The sequence below is a fragment of the Trichoderma reesei genome (genome assembly GCF_000167675.1).
Source record: "Trichoderma reesei QM6a unplaced genomic scaffold TRIREscaffold_12, whole genome shotgun sequence".
NCBI lineage: Eukaryota > Fungi > Ascomycota > Sordariomycetes > Hypocreales > Hypocreaceae > Trichoderma > Trichoderma reesei.
Genome location: NW_006711159.1, coordinates 460355 through 484580, shown reverse-complemented (window position 1 = coordinate 484580; position 24226 = coordinate 460355). Strand labels below are relative to the sequence as shown.

The 24226-nt window shown below is 54.7% G+C and overlaps 7 protein-coding genes across 7 annotated transcripts; 5 read left to right on the top strand and 2 right to left on the bottom strand.

Moving 5' to 3' along the window:
• Nucleotides 1-189: 189 nt before the first annotated feature.
• On the top strand, nucleotides 190-1002 carry TRIREDRAFT_63742 (demethoxyubiquinone hydroxylase; the record flags this gene model as incomplete). The annotated part of the gene is made up of 2 exons (XM_006966341.1): nucleotides 190-387; nucleotides 469-1002. The coding sequence occupies 2 exons, from the start codon at nucleotides 190-192 to the stop codon at nucleotides 1000-1002; spliced, it is 732 nt and encodes a 243-aa protein (XP_006966403.1).
• Nucleotides 1003-1451: 449 nt separating this feature from the next.
• Nucleotides 1452-6359, bottom strand: TRIREDRAFT_79019 (uncharacterized protein; the record flags this gene model as incomplete). The annotated part of the gene is made up of 1 exon (XM_006966237.1): nucleotides 1452-6359. One exon carries the CDS (start codon nucleotides 6357-6359, stop codon nucleotides 1452-1454), a length of 4908 nt encoding a protein of 1635 aa, XP_006966299.1.
• Nucleotides 6360-9178: 2819 nt separating this feature from the next.
• Nucleotides 9179-11726, top strand: TRIREDRAFT_71655 (uncharacterized protein). The gene is made up of 5 exons (XM_006966340.1): nucleotides 9179-9389; nucleotides 9554-10678; nucleotides 10748-11152; nucleotides 11235-11376; nucleotides 11446-11726. Exons 1-5 carry the CDS (start codon nucleotides 9355-9357, stop codon nucleotides 11455-11457), a joined length of 1719 nt encoding a protein of 572 aa, XP_006966402.1. The 5' UTR covers nucleotides 9179-9354; the 3' UTR covers nucleotides 11458-11726.
• A 291-nt stretch (nucleotides 11727-12017) lies between these two features.
• On the bottom strand, nucleotides 12018-13151 carry TRIREDRAFT_79014 (uncharacterized protein). Its single transcript, XM_006966236.1, has 5 exons — nucleotides 13025-13151; nucleotides 12845-12857; nucleotides 12580-12709; nucleotides 12261-12521; nucleotides 12018-12190 (listed from the first exon to the last, which is right to left on the bottom strand). The coding sequence occupies exons 1-5, from the start codon at nucleotides 13039-13041 to the stop codon at nucleotides 12123-12125; spliced, it is 489 nt and encodes a 162-aa protein (XP_006966298.1). The 5' UTR covers nucleotides 13042-13151; the 3' UTR covers nucleotides 12018-12122.
• Nucleotides 13152-14531: 1380 nt separating this feature from the next.
• On the top strand, nucleotides 14532-15604 carry TRIREDRAFT_122422 (uncharacterized protein; the record flags this gene model as incomplete). Its single annotated transcript, XM_006966339.1, has 3 exons — nucleotides 14532-15170; nucleotides 15255-15402; nucleotides 15593-15604. Exons 1-3 carry the CDS (start codon nucleotides 14779-14781, stop codon nucleotides 15602-15604), a joined length of 552 nt encoding a protein of 183 aa, XP_006966401.1. The 5' UTR covers nucleotides 14532-14778.
• A 673-nt stretch (nucleotides 15605-16277) lies between these two features.
• TRIREDRAFT_79010 (uncharacterized protein) lies at nucleotides 16278-18013 on the top strand. Its single transcript, XM_006966338.1, has one exon. The coding sequence runs from the start codon at nucleotides 16528-16530 to the stop codon at nucleotides 17746-17748; it is 1221 nt and encodes a 406-aa protein (XP_006966400.1). The 5' UTR covers nucleotides 16278-16527; the 3' UTR covers nucleotides 17749-18013.
• Nucleotides 18014-21532: 3519 nt separating this feature from the next.
• Nucleotides 21533-23858, top strand: ftt2 (14-3-3 class protein). Its single transcript, XM_006966337.1, has 4 exons — nucleotides 21533-21655; nucleotides 22067-22428; nucleotides 22562-22649; nucleotides 22755-23858. The coding sequence occupies exons 1-4, from the start codon at nucleotides 21644-21646 to the stop codon at nucleotides 23109-23111; spliced, it is 819 nt and encodes a 272-aa protein (XP_006966399.1). The 5' UTR covers nucleotides 21533-21643; the 3' UTR covers nucleotides 23112-23858.
• Nucleotides 23859-24226: the final 368 nt, after the last annotated feature.

Genomic DNA, 24226 nt, shown 5'->3' with positions numbered 1-24226 from the left:
CAATATTCCGCGCCCGACCGAGGCCAGCCAATCGGCAGTCTTGCCGTATGCAGGCCGGCATCATGCGTGCATGGCCCGAGTTTCTTAGACTCGATGATGCCGAGAGAGCTGCTTCGCCGGTGATGCAATCAATAATATCTCCCATTCCTCGCCATCAAATTGGCAGTCTGCTCTGCACCCAATTGCACAATGTCATCCACACGATGCCTCGCTAAACAGGCCACTGGCCTCAGCAGACGCCTCCTCCAAGCTCCCTCTCGCCCTCTCTCTACCAGCGCCGTCCTTCGAGCAACGACACCTCCGTCCTCCGAGAACCCGAGCACAGAATCACCAAAGAAGAAGCTCAAGCCTCTCACCCAAGAACAGCGCGACTTTCTCTCCTCCGCCGTATGATTGAGCCCTATTGCATTCTTCTCATTAACCAGTGCATTCCAAAAGCATACCAGGCCGCTAACCAAGCAAACACAGCTCCGAGTCAACCAAGCCGGCGAGCTCGCCGCAACCCTCATCTACTCCTCCCAGACCCCCGTCATCACCCGCAAGCACCCTCACCTCCGCCCCCTCATGGCCCACATGTACGACCAGGAGGCCGCCCATCTCACCACCTTCAACGACCTCATCCACAAGCACCGCGTCCGCCCCACGGCCCTCTACCCGCTCTGGTCCGTCCTCGCCAGCGGCCTCGGCTGGTCCACCGCCGTCATGGGCCGTGAGGCCGCCATGGCCTGTACCGAGGCCGTCGAGACCGAAATCGGGAGCCACTACAACGAGCAGATCCGCTCCATACTCGAGATGATTGCCCAGTGGGAAGCGCAGGGGTACGACGTCAGCGGCGAGGTCAAGCAGCTCGTGGACACGCTGCGCAGGATACGGGACGAGGAACTGGAGCATCTAGACCATGCCGTGGAGAACGACGCCAAAAAGGCTGAGCCTCATTGGCTATTGACAAATGTCATAAGAGCTGGTTGCCGCGGCGCAATATGGGTGAGTGAAAGGGTGTAAATTGAGGTTTCTGCAGCTACACAGCGTGCGTGCCAGAAGAGTACCTATATATAGGTAGGAAACATGCTGTATGTATTATTATCTATGCAACTTGCTTCGAGTATGCATGGCGTCAAAGCGAAAGAAGAAAAAAAAGATTTTACAGAGACCTTGACTTCTATATAGAAATGTGATAACGTGCCATCAGAGCTGAATGGCTCCCACTCTCGCCTTTGCCCAGACAGACTTGTGACCAGTTTTCACTACTGTATGTATGTGATGAAAACCTCTCTATCCCGCTATAAATGCCAGAATCAAGGGCGTACGTCGCAGCTCGCTGCGCCGACCCAAGGAGGAAACAAAGAGAGAACAAGAAATGTAGAGTCAGAGAAGAGAAAGATCGATTAATTACTGTGAAACATGCGGTTAGCATCGTCTTCGAGAATGAGGTTGTTCACAATCGGCACTTACTAAATGGCAATCGGCGCCACGCCATCCACCTGGTAGCCCCAGTTCCCGTTGTGCTCTTCTGTGAGCAGCCAGTCGTAAGGGAACTCGACTAGATGTCCTTGAATCAGCCCCAGAAGCTGTTCGGCCTCGTTCCGCGTAGGCATCTCTTCGATCAAGAGCCCGCGGCGGCTCCCCTTCGTGGTCGCTCGGCGACGGCGCTTGACTGGCGCGCTACCAGATGGCGTCGGAGGAGGAGCGGCATTGGTGTCCTTGGACGTCGGCTTTTCCAGCGTCGAAAAGTTCGCTCTACGATCCTTGCTCTTGCTTCGCGAGACTGGCTTTGAAGGGGACGAATCCAGTGCAGGGAACGGCACCTCTCCCGCAGTATAAACGGGCGACGGAGGTTCTAGTGAACTCTGGTTATCCGTTGATCCATCCACAGGCGGAGGGCGGAGGACCGGATCCGCTCCATTGCTACTCCCCGAAGCTGGTTTCTCGGTCTCTTCCTCCTCCTCGTCTTCAGGCAGCTGAATCGTCGGCTGGTCGCCCTGCTTCGGTACTGCCTCGTCACCCGCGGCACCTTGCTGCCGGCTCGCCTCACGACGGAGTTCGTTTTCGTTGCCGGCGCAATTTCCCTCCATCATCGCCTTGAACTTCGCGTTGTAGTCCATATATTCACGGTACTCGGCCCAAGTGCCCACCTTGGAGTCGGGCATGCATCGGAATACTCTGCGATAGAGCAGTGTGTTGTTGCGCGCAGCCCGGTTCCAGACTTCGTCCACGAAGGTCGAGTCCAGTGGATCGCGCATGCAGTCCTTGTTAATGACCGCCGGTTGAATATCCGCTGCCATCGGATGGAATGGCTCGTTTGTCGGACGGCCTGTCTTGGGATCAACATGAGCAGCAGGGCCACCAATGTTAGTGTCGTCAAGGACAGGCAGGGGCACCGCTGGTGCACCCGGATTCAATCCTAGCTGATCAGCCCTATCCGCTCCATCCCGGCTAGCCGGGGGCAGAGGTGCGGGCGGGATACCAGACTTATCGCTGGGCTCGTGGTGAGCCGTGTGCTGGCGCGGTTGATGAGACTCCGCGAGCCCCTTGCCGCCGTGCAAGAGCATCTCGCGGCCGTCAACCACAACCGTGTCTAGGCGATCATCGACACCGGCCTCTTCCGCTGACTTCCAATGATCCGGGCCGTACCCGGACACATCCAGCTGGTGTCCCTCGTTCATGACACGCGGGTCGGTCTCGGCTTCTTTCCCCTTCACAGAGGACGCGGACGAGGATGAAGTGGTCTCCAATTTCACGAGATCAATGTCGTGGTTGAAACTAGGCAGACGAAGGTTATTAGGAGGCAGTACCGGGCTCTTGGCCTCGTTGGAGCTTATGCTCGAGTTGTCGTCGGCTGCAGCGGCACCCTCTTCGTATATAGCGTCCATGTCCCGCTCATACGCAGACTCGTTCATCTCTTCTTCCTCTCGCTCTTGTTCCAGGATTTCATCCACGTCCAGGCCGAGATGCTCTCGCATCAACCTCATCCGAAGAGTATGGGCAAACCTGCCCACCTTGTACGGCTTGCCGGCCATGGTAGACGAAATCATATCGGTATCGCGGACGATGGCGGCAACTTCCGAGTCCCTGCTACCGAGCAAGGACCGCTCGTTGATGTTGGCAGAACCAATGAGCGCAACCCTGTCGTCTACGATGATGGTCTTCGCGTGAATGTAGAGCTGCTCAGTCACCAGCACATCATTCGCCATCATCCCCCATTGACGGAGGGAGTAGAAGCTAATGTAGTCTTCGGGCTCAATGCCTGCGGCGCGAAGGCGTCCAAAGATTGAGTGCTCTCCGCGGCAGATGCTGCGATATTGGCACATGATGATCAATCGGACGCTGGTTCCTTCCTGCTCGTCCACGGTGTTTTGGAAACCCGGCATGAGAGGTATGAGAATGACGGCCCGCCAGTCTTCATTGTTCTGATGAGCGCGAATGATGCGGTCGACCAGGGCGTCTCCGATGCGGTTGATAATTCTGGTTCCATAAGCTTCGGTGCTTGTAATGAAGAACTGGTTTTCCATATAGACAAAGTGGTCCGACTCCTCAATTAGGTGAACGTAAGCTGTCTGGATGCTGTGTTCGGTTTCATTGATCCCTAGAGACCAGTTGGACGCGGACCGAAGCATTTGCACCTCACAAGTACCCGTCAACCCAAGGGCCTCAAGGTCTTCGAATTTCGCATCCGGGGGCGGCAACAAGAAGGGCAAGGGCCTCGTTGGCTTTCGACCTCGGCGCAGGTAGTTCCATCGCTGTACGAAATGGCGAGTCAAGTCTCGAGCGGGCTGTCCGACAACTTGCATGGAAATGTCGTGCCAAGGCATCCTTGGAACCTTACCCCTGTCGTACATCTCCTCATACGGCTCGTTGAGGTTGAAGAAGTCCTGAACTCTCGGGTTGGAATAGTCCTTTCCAGGGAACAGCTGCACGTGCTCAGCATCCTTGGGCATCTCAGACGGCTCGAATCCCGTCGGTTTGTCGTCAACAATGGGGTGCTGCGGGCTGTCCCACCGACCAAAACAGAGGTCGATACCACCGAGGAATGCGACGTCGTGGTCGACAATGCAAATCTTTTCGTGGTGGGCGAAGAAGAACTGGTTCTTCTTGAACTGATTGGGGGATCGTTGGACAAAGATATTGGGATGGAGGTTGAGGAGCGAAAACTTGGTGTATTCGGAGTCGATGGGGACAGCCGCTTCCACATTTCGGTAGATGATCACAAAGACCTTGACGCCTTCTCTTGCCTTCTTCTGGAGCAGTCGATCCAGACGCCATTTTTGGCTGATGCACGCAGGCCGGCGCATATAGAGCTCGGGACTCAGCCACCAGTCATGGATATAGATGACGTCCCGAGCCATGTTGATGGCTCTTGACACATTCCACATGTAGTCACGGCCATCGACCAGCCATTGTGCGAACACACCGGTCCGAACCGGCGCAAAGCTGTCGAACCGTTTCTTCTCATACCAGACGGTCTGTTTCAGCATTTCATTGATTGAGTCTTCAAACTGCCGCATGACCGACTGATAGCGAGAAAAGAGTCGGATTTTTCGATCCGACGTGCGCATTTTGAGAGTGTGGTGTTTTTCGTGAGATGGCTCCATGTTCAGGTCGTCTTCGGCATTCTTGTCCTTGTTCTTGGAACCGAACCTCTTCAGCGCCTTTTTCTTAGAAACAATGCTAAACTTGGTGTCGACAAGGTAGACATCGTAGATGTTCATGTTCTCCGGCGACTCCACGCACACAATGTAGCTCTGCCTGACGAGGAACCATTTGCGACTCTGCCGGGATATGACTTTGGCAGGTGTCAGGACATGGCGGAAATCGAGGCCTTTGGACATCTGAAGGTGAAGGTAGCCCTCTTTCCCATGGTAGCTTCCCTCGGCAGCGAGACGAACGCCCAAGGCTGACAGCTCGAGGAATCTGCAGAGACGGTTGCTATCGGCTCTGAACATTAACCAATGAATCATCTCCGAGAGATACTTCTCCAGAATGCGCCTCTGCTTCTCTACGTAGCGCTGCCGGCGAGTCTGTGTGTCGACGCCCTGGTTGCCCTCGGCAACAGACAGCTCGCCTCCGTCGGTGAAGCCGGTAGATCGTCGCCGCATGCCGAGGAAATTGCTTCGGGACTTCTTTCTCGAGTGACTATGAGGCCCTTCGCCCGCGTCTTCTGCAGCCGTCATCTCAGCACCCGTCTCATCACCACGACCACTAGCCTGCTCATCTTCGTCGCTTTCGTCCCCCTTGTTGCGAGCACCACGAAGGTAAGGAAACGCAGAGTAAGGGAATTTGGGCTGTTTGGGGCGACCACCGAGGTCCTTGCCAAGCATGTATTTATCGTTGTTCAGGGCGAACTTGTACCGAAAGTGCAGGTTATAGATATCCCTGATGGTTCTGATCACACACCAGTTCATCCGGCTTGGGCCACTGCCGTACTCCAGCTCGATTGTGAAAATCCAGTGGCGTTCTTTGTCATCATCCGGCATGGGCTTGCTGTCCTTGATCTTCAGCTTCAGCTGTTCCAGCAGGACCGGTATCCTTTTGTTGCCGTGCTCGTCCCGCTGAATCATACTGGCAAGCATAAGAACAGCGGGAGCACCGGCTCTCAGCTCAGCCATCAGCTCTGCAGACTTGTAGTACTCGAAACGGTCCTCCTTCTTCTGTCGGAGGAGCTTCAGTGTGCTTTTCACTTGCTTCCACTTCTGTGCGCCATAGCTAGAAGCTCGATCCGTCTTGAAGAAGTGCCTCTTAGGGGTAAGCGCATCTCCATCAGACAGACCACCACCGCCAAAGACGGTGATGCGGCGTAGATGTCCATTGCGTCGGCCAACGACGGCAGAGTTCTCCATTTCCTCCATGTCATCCTCCCCCGGAGGGCTCATTGCATTGCTCATGTAGGAATGGCCTCTGCGAAACGGCTTTCGTCTAGGGTTGCCGCGAATTTCGCCGTCGGACACGGCATGGTCATGTTGGGTGGTATCAGGCATGCTTGCTCGGCGCCTGAGCAGCCGATCATACGTGCTGATTGCGTCCAGATCGCTTGGGAACCTGCTTGGATTCGGAAAGCCGGACATGGAGTGCTTCTTGAAACGTCGGCTCTTCCTTTTGTTCTTCTTGGCAGCAGCAGGTATAGCAGCCTCATCTGCGGTCTCAACGTCGGCGTCGGCGTCGGATTGTTCTCCATTGAGGCCGTCGGGAGCTCGAGTCGTGACTCTAGAGACTGTAGGAGAGTTCGGGATCGATAGCGAGCCAAATTCGGATGAAAACGTCGGTCCATTAAGGGACTTTGGTGTCTGGGGGCCACTGGCTGCGAAAGCTTTGATCTTGGACATGAACCGCGTTCGAGACCGGGTTGGCGTATCGGGCTCTTCCATAGGCATGGATTCTGGAGGCTGGAGGGGGAGCTCATGGTAATCGGGCTGAGCAAAATGAATGCTACGGCCCCCTTCTACCTGCAAGGTCTCCTGTGTGCTGGAAACGAGTCCAGCTGGTATGTCTTGCCGTTCTTCAGCATCGAGTCTTAACTCCCCAGAGCCCAGAGGCGATGGATCAGGATGTGCCTGTCCGTTATTCCAGTAGTCGCCGGTCGATTTCGGTGATGCTCTGCCGTCCACCTGTTGCTCTGATGAGTTGGGCGTCGGAGCCAACATGCCATCGTTCGACTTGGGCGGCTGGAACCGGGACTGTGATTCTGCGTTTGCCGGGGATGGAGCGTTGGGGGTTCTTGTCATTGGCGAGACGGACTCGTCCAGGCGATCGGGAGCCATGGTGACTCTTGGATAGCTCACTGTTCTGGGAGGTGAGAGGAGGTTGTGACAAAGACGATACGTGCAAGGAAATCGCGGCCAACTGCGTGGCGACTGTGCCTTTGTCTGGCTCTGCTACCTGATCTTGTGGCTCGTAATCGGATGCAAAGCCACCGCGCAGAAGGTGCTGGAGAGAGTAATCCTTCCCAATTCTGAATCGCAGTCCTATCATGCAACCGAGAAGTTGGTGGAACGACTATTGACGAGCGTGGTTGTATGTTCTGCACGCGACGCTGTAGCTCGCCGCAGTGGCCGAGGCGGAAAAGGGAGGGACGGTCAAAGGCCCTGTCAGCTTTTCATCAACAATGACAGGCGAGCAAGCTGATATCGCTAGGCATGTGATGCACCAAGTGCCGAAATTGAGGCCCGTAGACGAAGAAGCAATCAACAATCCCCAAACAACAGCGACTTCTTCACGTGGGGACGAGAATGGTTGAGGCGAGGTCTAACTTTGGTGCCGCCTCAGGATGTGGTGACGATAATGACCGAATGACCACCTCCTGTGGCACAAGTCTTAGCGGCAGGGGGCCACGGGCGTTATCGATTAACGCGCATAGCGTACGGAGACCGCTGTAGGGGGCATTAGCGGACATGGAGTCTTGCGCAACTGGACCTCCAGGGGCACTACATGCGCCACATGGCTACCTATGTTGGTTCAAGCAAGAGCACCCGTACCTACCCAATAATTCCATCTGGGAGTGTCACTCTAGATACCAGGCATTGAATCACCTTATTACCCCGTACGTTTCGATGCAAAGCATGTTTGATTCGCGCCCAGATGTAGACTCGGGGTCGATATTCAAAACATCTTGTCTTGATTGCCAAAGAATCGCTGACTTCGGAAAGAGAGGGGAGACGCGGTCGCGGCAGTGCCCCAGAGCGGACCTGCTATGGACGTTTTTGGATCTCCGGTACCTCATATTCGCATCGTACCAGCTATGTGGGCGAATTGATCGATAGAGTGCCTGAGAGAGGAATCTCAGCCTCGTCCCAAGCTCGTGGTTGAACCCTCCAAATCACTTCAAGCAGCGTCATTGAGTGTTTGCAGCCATACACCCTTTTGACCCCGTCACCCAGTAGACCTTATCTTACCTTAGCCCTCCATCTTGCCACTTCATATAGCCAAAGTATCTCAAAGTAACGCTTCCGGGTGGGAACGGTTCTTGTTCTCATTTCCCAACATATTCGAGCGTCCAAAATATAAATAATTATCAGCCTCGCTGGTAGATGCAATAATCGCTATTTGAGCGAAGGGTTCATGCTTAACCGAGACTGTCCGTATAGGAAGTGCTGAGACCAAACGCCCAAAGTGCTCCGTACCCGAGACACCATCACCAAGGAGATGTAGGAATGTTTTGTAACGGTGCCCATTCTCATGAAATGAAAGAATCGAGCCTCTATGCATGCAATTAGAATACAAAACTCGCACATTCAAGCAGCTGAGTGAACCATATACAGGTGCTTCCTCATTGGATGTCAACTTCGGTTTAATCACCTGGCCACGCGATGGGCTGCAGTATGCGGCATCTGCCATGCATGGCATAAGGAGCCGGTCGACAGATCCAATGACGGAGACCAATCACTATTTCTCCAGATAGCACCAAGACCTAATCTGGTACTTCTACAAGGTTCGGGTAGGTTGACAGCGTGCCATGGGCTTCCAATCGTGACTCGGTGATCTGGGGTAATATACATGTAACCTACAACGATCGGGTCGGCACCTCGCTGATGGGGAGATGGTACCTTATTTATCCAGAGCTCTACCAACCCGCACACGATACTAGTACCTAGGAACGTAAGGTAAACAAGCTAGAACGCAGCACTTCATTGTAGGTAAACAAATTTCAGAGAACACAGTAAAAGAATAACATCCAGCATTTGTCATCCCGTCTCACTCATCCCCCTTCTTGGCGCACCGTATCCAGAGGAAAGGAATCCTGCCCAATCACCGTGACACCAGTTTGTCTGACGCTCTCGTATTCCGATCAAGAGTACGACCCCCCCAGCGATACGAATACGGCAGAGATCTGGCAAAGAAGAGCCGCTCAATGGGCCGAGTCCGAGATCCATAAATCGCCTCCGATGCCTCGCTCCCGGCCACTTAAACTCGAGCGCCTTTAAATCCTCGCAGCTGCTAACGTCAGGATCCCGCGTATATTCCACCGGGGCTAAATTAAGCGGCAAGGCACGCAAGTACCGGCACGCACTGTCTTGCCCGTCAAGGTACATCCTCGGCCCGCCTACCCCTGAAATCCCAGCTCGACCATCCCGGTCGCTGAGCGGGCCAATAGCGTTACATCACGATTCCAGAAAGTGTCCCGTCTCTGGCTTCTTCCACGCGGTTCGCGACGGAGGGCAATTTTCTGCGTCTTGCTTCCTCCATCATTCCTCAATCAGACTGAAAGCGCTGCTTGTTCCCGTTGGCCCGAACGAAGCGCCATTACCAGCGGGACTGAAGCACCAAACCTTTGAAGCTCCGGCTCGACCTCGAGCAGATTTGCTTTCGATCCAGATCACCTAAACCTCGACAAGTGTCCTCGACACACAAGAGTCGCCCGTTACTATGGCGACCCGTTATTCTCTCCGGCAGACGCCGAGGTAAGTCAAAGAACAGCAGCTCATCACGCCTTGGATCGCGTGAGGCAAGCAATTGGTTCACGCTGAGGCTGCTGGCAATTCATCTCTGCCCGTGGCCTGGAAGACCCAAATGGCGCCACGTCGCGACTGTCAACTTCAAGGGATGTGCTAACATTCCACCCAAGGAAGAAGGAGCTCTTTGACGGCTTGGTCGAGACGCCAAAGAGGCAGTCCACGCGCGCTCGCCAATCCTCACAAGCCCCCGAATCCTCAGACGCGCAAGACTCAGCCGAGCCGGCCCCTCGCGAGCGCATCACCCGCCGACGAACCGCCAAGTTCATTGAGAACTTGGACGAGGAGGACGAGGATCCCAAGCCCACCGCCAATGGCCACACCAATGGCCACACCAACGGCCACGCGAACGGACATGCCAATGGCCACAGTAACGGCGCCGCGCCGAACGGCAAGGACGTCGCTCACACGAACGGGACATCGGCCGGGACCAAGGTGGTGGACGGCTGGTTGCCGGGCCAGGACCCCAAGATTGACTACTCGGGCGAGTTCGAGTTCGGCGGCTCGCTCGGTACCGCCACCATGATGATCTTCTTCCCCATCCTCATGTGGTACATGTGGATTGGCGCCACCTTCTACGACGGCAAGTTTCCCTCTCGAGCTCCCGGCCAGAGCTGGGCTGAGTTCGGAGCTCACCTGTTGAACCTCGTCTACACCCATGGGTTCCCCCACGCAAAGGCTTGGCTGTGGTACTGGAGCTACCTCGTCTTCGAGGGCGCGTGCTACTGCCTGCTTCCCGGCGTCTGGGGCAAGGGCAAGCCTCTCCCCCACGAGGGCGGCAAGCAGCTCGACTACTTCTGCAACGCCTATGTCAGCCTGTACACCACCCTGGCCGTCCTCGCCGGCCTGCACTTCTCCGGCATCTGGCCCATCTACACGGCCCTCGACGAGTTCGGCCCGCTGCTGTCCGTCGCCATCTGCAGCGGCTTCCTCGTCAGCTTCGTCGCCTATTTCTCCGCCATCTGGAGGGGCAAGCAGCACCGCATGACGGGCTACCCCATCTACGATTTCTTCATGGGTGCCGAGCTGAACCCTCGCATGTTTGGCATCCTCGACTTCAAGATGTTCTTCGAGGTCCGCATGCCCTGGTACATTCTGCTTATCCTGAGTCTCGGCGCGGCTGCGCGCCAGTACGAGCAGTATGGCTACGTCTCTGGCGAGGTCATGTTCCTCGTCATGGCGCACTACCTCTACGCCAACGCCTGCGCCAAGGGCGAGGAGCTCATCATCACGACCTGGTAAGAAATGGCAATCCCTTTTGCCTGTAGACTCACTTGTCGCATTTTCACAAAACTAACTTGCGTCAGGGATATGTACTACGAGAAATGGGGCTTCATGCTCATCTTCTGGAACCTCGCCGGCGTCCCCCTGTCCTACTGCCACTGCACCCTCTACCTGGCCAACCACGACCCCGCCACGTACCGCTGGAACCGCTACGCCCTCGTGGCCATGTACGTCTGCTACCTCTTCTGGTACTGGGTCTGGGACAGCTGCAACAGCCAGAAGAACCGCTTCCGCGCTATGGAGAAGGGCAACCTCATCCAGCGCAAGACCTTCCCCCAGGTCCCCTGGCAGACGCTCAAGAACCCCAAGACCATCGAGACCCCGCAGGGCACCATCCTCGTCGACGGCTGGTATGGCCTCGCTCGCAAGATCCACTATACTTCGGATCTGTGGTTCTCTTTGTCCTGGGGCCTCATCACCGGCTTCGAGTAAGTGACCTTTCCAACAGAGAACAGAGGAGCCCTCTATTTAGATACACTTGGCTGACGTGTTTCCCTTTCCTTTTAATAGGAGCCCCTTTCCCTGGTTCTACCCCGTCTTCTTCGCATGCATGATTGCGCACCGCGCGCACCGAGACATTACCCGCTGCCGCGCCAAGTACGGCGAGGCCTGGCTCGAATATGAGCGACAGGTTCCTTACCTCTTCATTCCCGTAAGCTCTCCGTCTCTTGCCGTCCTCCCCCTTTTCACCTTGGGCCTCCTCCTAACACAGCATCCGCAGTATGTCATCTAAAGAGCATTCGCTCATTGTACCGAGATCTGCTTCTCCCGTACATATACATCTAAAGAGTCACCTCTCTCTGACAAGGAGAGGGTTTCTAATTTCTCAGCAAGCATGCGAAATAATAATGCGCAAAAGGAAGGGGAGGGAATGATAAGAACGGTCAGACTGGGATCAGGGAATTAGAAAATCATCTATAACCATTAATGTTTGTATTACGTGTTGAAGAAGGACGACGAAACGGCTTTAGTAGCATTAATCAACGATTGGCGTGGCGTATCACGAAGCTGGCAGTCTCGGTTGACGTGTGATGAAACACCAGGAACGACTGGATTAGGAAAAAAAAAAATAGGGCAGATAGAATTGAGCACCTGCTTACACTAGATCCTTCACCTTCACCGTCTATGAAGAGAAACTCACAGCAAGCAACCGCGTCCCGTCACTAGTATACAGATACTGTTTATAAGGCTCCCTCCTACTCATCCATTAACGCGACTGTTGTCGCGACCGACATCATGATTCGCCATTCCCCAAGCAAGCTTGCTCCTTCTCACACCGTCATTCGACTCCGAGTTATCATCTTGTTGACCAGAAACCAATTTTTTTCATACCAGGGGTAACGAGGTTGGCAAAGGCAAATGTGTCTTGTTTTTTGGCCGGAAATGGATTGACTCGTTCTACGCGCAGACAGCATCCTGACTGGCCTTTGAGTTCATCAGAAGGGCGACAATGAGACCGTACAGACCTAGGTGACATGTTAGCAAATGCCTTTGTTGTGGTAGAAAAAAGAAACAGTAGACGAGCGACGTGCGTACCCAAGACTTCGGCGAAAATGAGAATCAGAATCATTCCAACGAAGAGGCGAGGCTGTTGAGCAGTTCCACGGACACCGGCATCACCGACGATACCAATGGCAAAACCAGCAGCGAGACCAGCAAGACCGACGGAGAGACCAGCACCGAATTGGATGAAACCAGTGTACAGAGGGAGGTCCTGCTTGAGACCGTCGGAGATGAGGACGGAGACGACCAGACCGTAGATACCAATAATACCAGCCATAATGACGGGAACAATGTCTGAGTAGCACGTTAGCAAATCAATGACCCGCGCGTTGGGGAAACCAGGGCGACGCACTCTTGACGATAAGATCAGGGCGGAGGACACCCATGGCGGCAATACCAACACCAGACTTGGCAGTGCCGTAGGAGGCACCCAAGCAGGTGAAGACAATGGCGCAGGTGCAGCCCATGGCACCAAAGAAGGGCTGTGCGATGAGTTAGCAGGTCTGTTCATCATATCGGAGAGCCAAGTCTTCGAAGGTGATGTTTTGGCTCGGTGTCGCCGCGGATATTTATCGGTGACGTCGTTGGTACGAATGGAACAGGTGGTGGTTACTGACCGCGTAGACGGGGCTATACGGCAATCAAGTCAGTTCTCAAATACGAAAACCAAATGTTGAATCAATTGCAGGCGGAAGCTGGAGGTAGCGATGATGCCGGGGACTCCAAAGGATGCAATCCGAAGCTCCATGGCGATGGTAGGGGGTTTGAAGGATGCTCAACGCGCTGACGCAACATACCAAAGTTCGGTGGACATTGTGGCGATGACGGGTTATCGAAGCGATAAAGTGTGAGAGTAGACGGAAGACGAGGTCGTTGTTAGGGGCGGTGAGAAGCTACCGGAGTCGGGCAGATGCGCGAGAGACGACGGTGGATGGGCTGTGATCTGCTGGGAGCTGAATATGTAGCTGGCTGGTGAGGATGATTGAGGGTGCCAGTTCCGACGCCGATGCCTGGTTGCTAAGGTTTTGCTGCAGAGTGGCCGCTTGGGCATTACATAATTCGGAGGCGGATAATTACCTCACCCGCTGGGTCTTTGCTCTGCGCGCCAGGTGCTTGTCCTAATGGGGTAATGGATTTGGCGGGCTTGGGGCAGTTCGATGATGCGTCGCTGATAAGAGTTCTGTTGCGTTGATGAAGGCTACAGAGGACGACGTTACTCGATTTATTTGTGTTTAGTTGCGATATCTTGTTGTCTTCAAATCCCTTTTCTGGCAACTCAGTGTGATTTTTATTCCATTTTATTTTTGTCATAATCATTACTTTGCTGGTCAATGTCGGTAGAGATAAATACACTTGTGCGTACCTAGGTATTGTCATCATCTGTTCGTCGAGTCTCGCCTTGAGCTGGCTTGTTGCCGAGCTTCAGCGCCTCGCACTTGCCAATAAACTTTGATGCTTCCCGTGTCGACTTGCCCTGTGTCAATGAAGCAATGTCTCCATCGGTCCTTCTCTGTTCATCTTTGAATATTCTTTTACAGCTCCGGAAGCCATGACCGAGATAAAATTGGACACCAAAACGGTAGCATTGAGCGATTAGGTCGTGAAATCGGAGTGCAGATTACGACTCCGCCCCGTGCAGCATACGAACCAGAAAGCTCCCAACATAAACAAGCTTTCTTTGTCATTTATAAAGAGGCGCCCCAAGAGACAGCCTTAACCTACGAGCCTAAACTCACGTCTTGAGCCGCGCAGCCTCGTACAGAATATGCAAGATTTCTTCAGCTTTGCATCGAGTGCAACTGCACTGGAAAGTACAGAGCCATGTCAGCCAACCGCTTCTTTTTTCCCTTTTCAATTGCAAGGGTTGGTGCACACTTTCCTCCTACCTTGCATGTCGCTTACTACGGTGTCCGACGTTCCTCGGCAGCCCCTGGAAGAGAAAGGGTGAAGCAACCGCCAAACCAAACCGTGTCTCGTAACCAGCAGAAGCCTTCGATTTGAATCAACTCGAGGTCGGCGGCAATCAAGGCAACATACCTCTACCTGTAGCAGTAACAATGGGCCCCAGCTGAAGCCCTGAGCCATACAGTATCAGCACATTCAACGCACCTCCCTGCGTCAATGAGAACAGCATGAATCGCACGTTGAAACTGCGCCTCAAAGGGCAGGTCGGCATCCAATCCTCGCCCCTTGCAGCTGCGAGTGCCGCGCACGGCACTTGGATCGACACTCGACTCTACCCTTTGGCGTCGTCTTGTCCCAATTTTTGTCCGACGTTCCTGTGCCCTTACTTGCCATACCTGCTGTTCCGGCCCACGTAAATCAAGGGGCTGAACGGAGCTGTTTGCACGTTCCCACGTCATGGACCGGAAGCCTCGTACCGTATTAAAGCAAACATTGACGTTGCAGATCCCACGGCCGTAGACTTTCTCAATCCTTTTGCCTCTTTCACCTCACCCAACTATCCGCTTGAGCCCAGTCCTCGCCGAATTCGAACTCGTCGCATAATCGATCCGAAATTGAGCATACCGATACATCGGCCTCCCTCACAATGCGTTTCCAAGTCGTCTCCTTCCTGGCCGCTCTGCCATTCTCCCTAGCCAACCTCGCCGACCTGTCCTACTCTGCGCCGCCGGAGCGTCTGGCCGCAGCTCAGAAAGAAGCCGGATGCAATCTTCCAGCAGGCTTCCAGATCAGCGACTTTTCGGCCAAGACGAATGGCACTGGGCCGACACCGGCTCTTACCGCGTATAGCTTCGCCTACTCTGATCCGGACACAGACGTTGCTGTTAAGTGCTCCTACAACTCGAGCTCCGTCTCCACCACGCCGGGGAGCTTGACACCGCGGTACGCGTGCGAGAACAGCGATGTCAAGTTCATCTTGAGCGGTGCCACGGGGAGGACGTTGACTCTGATTGAGAGGATCTGCCCCGGCCCCAATGGGTATGTTATGTCACATCAGAACACCAGAGGCTGCTTCCAGACGTCGAGTGAGGAGTATCATGCTAATATTTGTTCTCGTCACAGTGTCAAGGGGTACGAGGTCGCCGGCGCAGTGGACCTTGCCCTGAATTGCTCAACGACACCGGCTTCGTGTAAGACTTCTTCGAACGATGTCCGGGGAAATTTTACCTCGCTGGACCCTGTGACCGATCCGACCCGAATCAAGCGCTGGGTGAGCTAGAGGGTATTGATATAGGATATTGGCGAACGGCCATGTCGGCTCTGAAAGAAAAAGATATAAACCCTAGGATAAGGAGGTTAATGGGAAATAATTCATAGACGGATACAGGTAAACCGTTGTACTGGCCTCAAGTCAGAGACAATACAAAGACTAGAGTCACCTCTAAAATGTCACTTTATAGGTACCTAGGTAGGCAAGATGATTCTTGCCCACTACTTCCATATCGTGGTTTGTATAGAAGCCATCAATCTTGGTCTTTGTTGGCTATAAATTATGCCATACACCGAGTCAGTCGTGCCGAGACAATTCAATAGTGTGCTTCTAGCGACAAAGCGAAGGACAGCCCAAACGGGGCGCCAGCTTCCGGAGTCCATGCCTGGAGCTCTATTGAATGACCCTATATTAGGCATGTATAGACTTTACTTTCTTCCAGATCTTCCATTGCTCCAAAAATGTCATTCCAAACGAGCCTCCAGCTCGAGTTGCCGATTACATCCATCAAATCCAATGCACACGCCGTGTCGCCATTTATTACTATACCGCTAGACTCGGCCACTACTGGCCCGCCTCCAGCGCTCTTCCCTGCCATCACCCGCCCTGAGCTTCCAGCTTCAGCACCAAACCCCAGATTATCGGCCCCTGGCCCTGGTCGGCCCCACCCAGTTGTGCATGCCCACCTCGTGATCTCGACCATTTGGGGTCTTGCCACCAGCTTTCCATGAGACCAAGTCGCATACTATCAAGTAATAATAACAACCTCTCCTCATGCCTCGCTGAAATTTTCCTCTGACTTCTCTTCAAGACTCATTCACCTCTTGCGGGAACAGCAGAGAGATTCACTGGCCATCATGCAATAAAAGCAGGAAGCGCGCGCTGTTCTGCAACTCACCTTCGCGCCGGAGCGGTGTCACGAATTGCGCCCATTTGCCACAGCGACATCGTCCCAGCCTCCCTTGCGTCAAGCCGGATCCGACGAGCCGCATCGCGATTGGCGACTGCCTTTGCTCAGCCGAGACGAGGCGCTCAGTCTCTTTGCTCAGCAATATCCTGCGATTTTCGCCGGCTGTGACACTCTGCTACTTCATGCTTTGATCACCGCCATCGCAATCCGATCAGATGGGGTGGGCAACGCTGGGCCGCTTCAGGCTGTTGCTGCTCATCCAGCTCGCCGCCGTCTTCTTCGTCGAGGCGACATACATCGGCCACCAAGTACCATTGGGCATCAAAGATGAGCCGCCGGCTGTCTCAGGCATCTCGGTATCGTTGTTCTCATCCCTCGAGCGGCTGGCGAGGCTCGTCGACGTCTCGTATTGCCTCGGCAACTCTGGGATCCGGAAGCCGTTCGAATGCATCTCCCGATGCGATGAGTTTCCCAACATGACGTTGGTCAATACCTGGAGCACGGGCTTTCTCTTTGGCGACAACTGTGGGTTCATTGCCGTGGACCAAGGCTCGGAGCAGCGACGGCGACAAAGCGATGATGGTGACGACAAGCCAGGCGCCATCATGGTTGCGTTTCGCGGGACTTACAGCATCACCAATACCATTGTTGACCTGAGCACCCTCGCGCAGAAATACGTGCCATATCCGTCTCCAGACCACGGGGGAGAATCGCCGGAGAAACCGAGCCATGAATGCACAAACTGCACCGTTCACATGGGCTTCCTCCAGTCATGGCAGAGCGCCCGAAAAGCAGTTCTACCGGAGCTCAAGGCGCTCCGCGCCCAGTACCCGTCGTATGCCATTCACCTTGTCGGCCACAGCCTTGGAGGCGCCGTGGCTTGCCTCGCGGCGCTCGAGCTGAAAGTCTCGCTCGGCTGGGACGACGTGACGGTCACGACCTTTGGGGAGCCTCGCGCCGGCAATGCGCAGTTCGCCCGCTTCGTCGACGACGTGTTTGATCTGGACGGCATCATCGACCTCGAGACGCGATCCTACCGCCGAGTCACCCACGCCGATGACCCCGTGCCCTTGCTTCCGCCGGGAGAGTTTGGCTACACGTCTCACGGCGGTGAAATCTTCATCTCAAAGCCTGCTCTGTCGCCGTCCGAGACAGATGTGCAGCTGTGCATCGGCGACGCGGATCCCAATTGCAGTGCCAAGGACGACAGCTCCGTGGAGGGCCTGCTATATCGCCTCCTACACTTTCGCTGGACGACTTCCTCCCTGGAAGAGTATACCCAGAGGATGAGCTTCCCAGCGCGGTTTAAGCTATGGCAGTTATTTTTCGCTCATCGGGACTATTTCTGGAGGCTTGGGCTCTGCGTTCCCGGCGGCGATCCTTCCAACTGGGGTCGGCTTCCGTATTCCTATGAGCCTCGCGAGGAAGAGCTATAGCCTGTTGGGCGTGCTTCATGAGTGAAGAGCGAGTCAATATCGACCTAGTGATTGAGGTGTAATTGTTAGGGGGTTAAATAAGGACGTCCATTACGACAGGCCAGTAAAGGTTACTGGACAATATATCGAACTCAAGCCGCGAGGACGACTTTAGTGAAACAACACCCATTTGGTCGGGCGTTTTCTCTTGCTTTTCTTTTCTCTTTCATTTGGATACCTGGCTGTATGATAAGCTATTCAGAATACCACTATCGCGTTTGTTGATATTGTCGGATCAACTTTCGTGGCATAAGACATGACACTTTACATCTTCCATCAAGGAGGGCCGGTATCGGCACATACAAGGTGGTGTATAAGTAGTATGTATTGCCTCAACGAGCCCTGCACTTTGTGTGCATCGTCATCGAAGTAGTCGAGGCCGCAGAGCACCGCTGCATCGCCATGTGACAAGTATCAAATACCTAGTACATCACGATGACCACCGCGGGTGCCCAACGTACAAGCGGTTGAGGTTGGGTACAGATCAAAGCAAGCCGCACCCAAAGACCTCAGACCACTATTACAATACGTACGCTGTTACAGTCCATAGGGCAGGCTCTTGGCCTTCAAATACGTCATTCGCAATATATTGTAGGCTCCTCTCCAAACTCAGGATCCTTCTCTGCAGCTTTGAAGCAATCGGATCGGAAGCGCCAAGCACAGAGGCATAAAGAGCAGCTTCTGGGCGACTCCGAGAGGTGGGGGTTCGAATACATCCATGTAAGGTAAGGTAGGTAGGTAATATAAGGGCCTGTGTGCGCAAGTGCTGAATGTGTGATGTTCGGCTGCAGGCCAATGGCATCATCCTCCGCCCATGGGCTGTCTCTTTCAGCTGGTTGAGACGATCGAAGTCAGCCGAAAGCAACATGGAAAAAAGAACCCAGCAGCAAATCACCAGTTCTCCTAGGGCCGCCACGAAAACTGGCCCCTCCCGGCACACACACACACACTCACACTCACACATGCTTGCCGCTGTGCCACGCGATGGGCGATAAGAGAAGGAGGGGGAAAAGGGGGGGGGGGGTTCCGAGGGCGAGCAAGTGAGTCACAGACTACCTACTATTCCGAACGGGAGAGCTGGCCACAGGCACAGCAACCGCGGGATTTGGCCAGTGCCACGCCAGGTTATTCTGCCCTGTTGGCATGGATGGGCGAGGCAAGGACAGCAGCATGTCAACCAGGGGGGGGTGGCAGCCACGGCATCATGTGAACAGCAGAACACTTCTGGTTCGAAAAAAAAAAAGCTTGAGACATGACGCCGGACATCTATCCAACGGACGAGCAGGACGGAGACAAGCGAGATAGTATCAAGTAAGCCATGCATGCATTCCCGTGCTTTGGGACGGATCGGCTGGTGTCGAAAGGGGGCCGCTAGACGACTGCGGCGGCCAATGTTGCTTGGAGCCGCATCGTCCCTGCTCACACCAAGCATTGCAGCAGACTACTATTACCATTACATACATCAAGAGCAAGGGATTGATGGTGGGATGTTGTCGTAAGGACATGCAGAGTGGCGTCCGAGCAGAGGCATCACCACGAGGCGGTCCTTGCCTCGACACCCAAGGCCGGGAACGCTCCCCGCGTTCAAGGTGGAGGCTGAGAGACATTCAGAGACAAGCGTTGAACCGACGTGGCCAGCGGGGGAGCAGAGAAGGGAGCACATGCCTCGGCCGGGGTGCCCCGAAGCCATCCGACTCTCGCGTGACGAGGGACGGGCAGCCTGTCGTCCTCGATGGCAAAGTAGAGGCTTCCCTGGAGATTGCAGAAGCCATCGTGTCTGTCACAGGTAGTAATACTGCTGTTATAGTTATAGCAGCACTGCCAAAGAAGAGCAGCAGCCTCCGTGCGCCTCTGGAGAAAACGGAGCAGAGAGGAGGCACTAGGCTCGTAGTCGCCGTCTGCTCGGACAGCTAAAGGGAATTAGTAGCAACGGGATCTGCTGGGACGGGACCACTGAGCCAGCTACTAGGGGGGGAACCCCAATCGGCCGGGTTCTGTCGACTGCGATCCATTCCTGGCAGATGAAAAGCCAAGGCAAATGCCATCTGGGCCGAGTCCCAAGACCTTGACGGCAGTACAAGTATTATTGCATCGCAGTAGGTAGGTAGTACTACGACAAAGACGGAGACTTTTGCCTCGTCCTCTTGTCGCGGCGATTCTGGCTGTCGGGGGGTGGGGTCTAGATGGGAACGACGACTTGACCGACAGTCAAAGCTGGGCGACCTCTAATAAGCCAATTTGCAGCCCCTGGCCACACTTTATGACGCCTTTCCGGCAGCGCTGGGAGGGCAAGGAGGGGAGCCGCTGGCTTGGTTGGACGACAAAGCACCATGCGGCGGGTTTCGCAAGGCCTGAGGCCCCGGGAGAAGCAACAAGGGAGAGCAGACATAACGGCCTTGAAAGGAAGACGATGCCATCGACAGACAAAACTGTGTGTTATTAGCGCCCAGCCTCAGTCGACGCGGCGCATCGCGGCAGCAAATCAGCTGGATCGCCAGTGAGGTGAGGTGATGGGAAGGATTTGCCCTTTTGATGAATGTCTCATGGCAAAGCGGGACTCTGATCACTCGGTAACCCTTTTTTTCTGCCGCCCAAAAAAAGCAAAGAGCCCCGCCCTCCTTGGGCAGCACGTATGTACAGTAATACTGTAGTACTCGTATGTAGCAGGGAGGCAGAAGGAAGAAGAACTTGAGTTAATGACAAGGCTGGAGCTCCGAGAGACGTGACCTCTGGAGGACGGACAGCCGTGTATCTCAGGAAGCTGTATTGATGTCCAGTGTCCTGCGGTTTGGCCGACGTAGCATTTGGACCGCGGCGTTGGTGCCGGATCTTGATGGCATGCCTGCATCGCAGTACGGCTGTGCCCAGCAACTGGAGGTAGGGCAGCATCAGGGCAGGATGTGCATGCGTGTGGAAGATGCCAGAAGCTTGGGAGTGAAGGAGAGCAGCAGGAAACAAGGAAGCAAAGCCATCATAAGGGGTCTGTGGTGCTGGAGACGTTTACGGTTCCAGTATGAGGTCGGGCTCAATCTTAGCTATGCATTCCCCTTGCTTAATGGGCACCACGACAGACTCACGCCAACCTCAAGCCATCAGTGGCTGGCGGAAGCTGGCTATTTGAGTACCAAGTAGTATACGGAACATCAAGACTTGCGCCATGTGAATATACCAGTAGATCGGTACCTGGTCGAGAGAGTTCTCTACATGTACCTACCCAGGCAGCAAGCTCCCTGCCATTGTGTGTACCAGAGCAATACCGCAACTTTAGTGCAGGCCGTGCAGAGTGAGCACAAGCTGAGGATAGTACCCAAAGTGAGAAGACGAGCATGGAGAGAGAGAGAGAGGGGAAGAATCTCGACTCACTTCTCTGCCTTCTGATAGCAACGAGACAGCGCCCGTGCACAGAGCCGCCCAATTCGGGCACATCGCGTCTACCTGCTAACAGGACCAGTGGACGCGGCGCGGCCGAGTACCGCCAAGGTACCGCCGGCCAGAATCAGCAGCGGGAGGCAAACTCCAGGCTGCTAGAGCACCGGCTTAGCGGCCTAGGGGCGGGGTGCCAGGCGGCTGGCTAGCTGGCTAGGCCTCAAACTCCACTGCAGGCCGGCGCGCTCATCACCTGGCAGTGGGCTCAGCGCTCCCAAGCTCCGCCCCGAGAGCCCCCCAAACCCCAAAAACCAATTCAAATCTCAATCCACAATCAAAATATAAACACTCTTCTCGCCCCATCCTCAACCGCATCCCACCTCAGACACCCGCATCCATCCTCTGCCTCTGCCACCCGCCATCGCCGCACAACTCCCGCCGCCTTCCCGCCCTCTCCGTCTTCCAAAACAGCATCACCGACGCCGTCGAAATGGCCACCGAGGTACGTCAAGCTCTCTGCACAGCGCTGCCGTTGCTGCTCCGACCGCCGCCTTCCGCTGCCTTGCGTTGCCATTCTCCCTCCCAAAGCAACCCCCCCTCGTTCTCGCAACCCCTCAGCCCGCCTCCTCGCCACGGAGCTGCGCGGGCTCTGGGGGACAACGCGCGACCGAGCCCATAAACCACATGCAAAAACCCCCCATTTCCTCGCCCGCCTCTGCTGCCTCGTTTCTCCTACTTTTGTCTTTCTCTTCGCTGAAATGCAACTGCTAACCTCCTATCTAGCGTGAAAGGTTTGTGCCAGCAGTCCGACCCCGTGACCCCACTCACCTCTCATGACGAGAATCCATACACCTCTTCTCTGCCCCCCCTTTTCCACCTCCCGCTCGAACGCAGCCGGCTGACCGGGCTTCCCGATGACAGCAAGACCTTCCTGGCCCGCCTCTGCGAGCAGGCCGAGCGCTACGATGAGATGGTCACCTACATGAAGGAGGTGGCCCAGCTCGGCGGTGAGCTCAGCGTCGACGAGCGCAACCTCCTCAGCGTCGCCTACAAGAACGTCGTCGGCACCCGCCGTGCCTCGTGGCGCATCATCTCCTCCATCGAGCAGAAGGAGGAGTCCAAGGGCTCCGACAAGCACGTTGCCACCATCAAGGAGTACCGCAGCAAGATCGAGCTCGAGCTCGAGAAGGTCTGCGAGGATGTCCTCAACGTCCTGGACACTAGCCTCATCCCCAACGCCGCCACTGGCGAGTCCAAGGTCTTTTACCACAAGATGTATGTTTCCAACTCTCTCCTCTCTTGTGCTCGCTGCAATCCAATGCTTGGGTTTCATAAAAATTTTCACCCAATCACGTCTCAGCTCGCATATTTCGAAAATTTCAGAAGCTAATGCAAATCGCTCTTCTAGGAAGGGTGACTACCACCGCTACCTTGCCGAGTTCGCCTCTGGCGAGAAGCGCAAGGTCGCTGCCACTGCCGCTCACGAGGCCTACAAGGTATGCACCGACTCCCATGCGTCTGCCAGCGCCGTGGGGAGACAAGACAGCCAGCCTGTAAACAAGAGACAGACAAAGAGGTGATACTGACTACTCTTTGTGCAGAACGCTACCGACGTTGCCCAGACCGAGCTGACTCCCACTCACCCCATCCGCCTGGGTCTCGCCCTCAACTTCTCCGTGTTCTACTACGAGATCCTCAACTCCCCCGACCGTGCTTGCCACCTTGCCAAGCAGGCCTTCGATGATGCCATCGCCGAGCTCGACTCCCTCTCTGAGGAGTCCTACCGCGACAGCACTCTCATCATGCAGCTCCTGCGTGACAACCTGACCCTGTGGACTTCATCCGACAGCGGTGAGGCCGAGCAGGCCGGCGAGGCCAAGAAGGACGAGGGTGAAGCGGCCAAGCCTGCCGAGGAAGAACCCAAGGCTGAGGAGCCCGCTCCCGAGGCTACTTCCTAAATCCTTCTTACCTCTGTCGCGCTCAAAACTCGGCACAAGAACCGAGGGTCGTTTTTAAACTCGTTTTGTTTTATATCTGGATGCTCTCGCCCCGCCCTTTCAACATGGCGATAGATGGAATCATGTTGGAGGGCTGGCCTAGCAGACGCAGCACCGGTACGCATGCGCGTTGCTTCTCTGGTTTGAGGGGAGAGTGGTCATGGAACTTCGGATTTGTTTTCGGTTAGGGAAATTAGGAGAGACGGTTGGCGCAGGGTGATTGTCCGTTATTACTGCCTGTTGATCCGGTGACGGAACCCGTCTGGTGTGTTCGCTGCTGAATGATGGACGCTTCTGTTGCCCTCTTTCGCCTCCACCGCCCCTCTACCCAACGTGCCCGGTATTCGTTCCCCTGTTTATGTTTGTTTTGACGCTATCACCTACCTAGTTTACATCTGGTCCCGGTCTTGGTGGATCACTATGGAAATGTTGTTTTCCCATCTGATGTCGTCGTTTTCTCTCTCTCTCGCAATATGCTGCTTGCTTTTTTGTTGTGTCTTCACGTGTCGTCTTTGGTCTCTCTTTTTCTTTTCCCCCGACCCCTCCTCGACCCCTCTTCACCACAAGTGGTCTTACAATCCCGTGCCCATGTTGGTGTCGCCCCGCAGGGAGGGGAGGGAAGACGAGAGAACAAAGGAACGTCTGAAGATGATGACAGCAGCAATTCCCCCCCCATTGAAAAAATGGCAAAAGAAATTTCAATTTCAATTCAACGTAGTTTGATAATTTTGTACCTAGTAGTCGTAGATCACAAGTAACCCTACCTACCTACCTAAGTTAAATCCGGGAAGGTGGTGGTGTTGTTACTTTGGTTCTAGGGTGACAACTTGACAGCTTGGCATTTGACACTTTGTCTTGGGGCTTGAATGAGTCGAGTGATTAACCGTATCAGCTCCCTCTTGAGGTAGGTAAGGTAAGCTTGACCTCGGCAACTGCCTAGAGCTATTGTGCTGGCTTTTTTTTTTTTTTTTTTTTTTTTTTATAGAGATGCCAACTCTTCTACGCGACTTTTAATGGGCCGTTTCTTGTCAACGTCAATTCTGAGCGGATTCATCATGCTGAACTGCCCTGTTTCG

What these genes read in the sequence shown, in the direction of transcription:
- TRIREDRAFT_71655 (XM_006966340.1), top strand. Translation starts at nt 9,355, where the DNA reads ATGGCGACCCGTTATTCTCTCCGGCAGACGCCGAG. An exon ending in TCTCTCCGGCAGACGCCGAG is followed by an intron (nt 9,390 to 9,553) that starts GTAAGTCAAAGA and finishes ATTCCACCCAAG; the next exon opens with GAAGAAGGAGCTCTTTGACG. An exon ending in GGCCTCATCACCGGCTTCGA is followed by an intron (nt 11,153 to 11,234) that starts GTAAGTGACCTT and finishes TCCTTTTAATAG; the next exon opens with GAGCCCCTTTCCCTGGTTCT.
- TRIREDRAFT_79014 (XM_006966236.1), bottom strand. An exon ending in CCCTGATCTTATCGTCAAGA is followed by an intron (nt 12,522 to 12,579) that starts GTGCGTCGCCCT and finishes CGTGCTACTCAG; the next exon opens with ACATTGTTCCCGTCATTATG. An exon ending in CATTTTCGCCGAAGTCTTGG is followed by an intron (nt 12,191 to 12,260) that starts GTACGCACGTCG and finishes CATGTCACCTAG; the next exon opens with GTCTGTACGGTCTCATTGTC.
- TRIREDRAFT_79010 (XM_006966338.1), top strand. Translation starts at nt 16,528, where the DNA reads ATGGGGTGGGCAACGCTGGGCCGCTTCAGGCTGTTGCTGCTCATCCAG.
- ftt2 (XM_006966337.1), top strand. An exon ending in AAGGTCTTTTACCACAAGAT is followed by an intron (nt 22,429 to 22,561) that starts GTATGTTTCCAA and finishes TCGCTCTTCTAG; the next exon opens with GAAGGGTGACTACCACCGCT. An exon ending in CCGCTCACGAGGCCTACAAG is followed by an intron (nt 22,650 to 22,754) that starts GTATGCACCGAC and finishes CTCTTTGTGCAG; the next exon opens with AACGCTACCGACGTTGCCCA.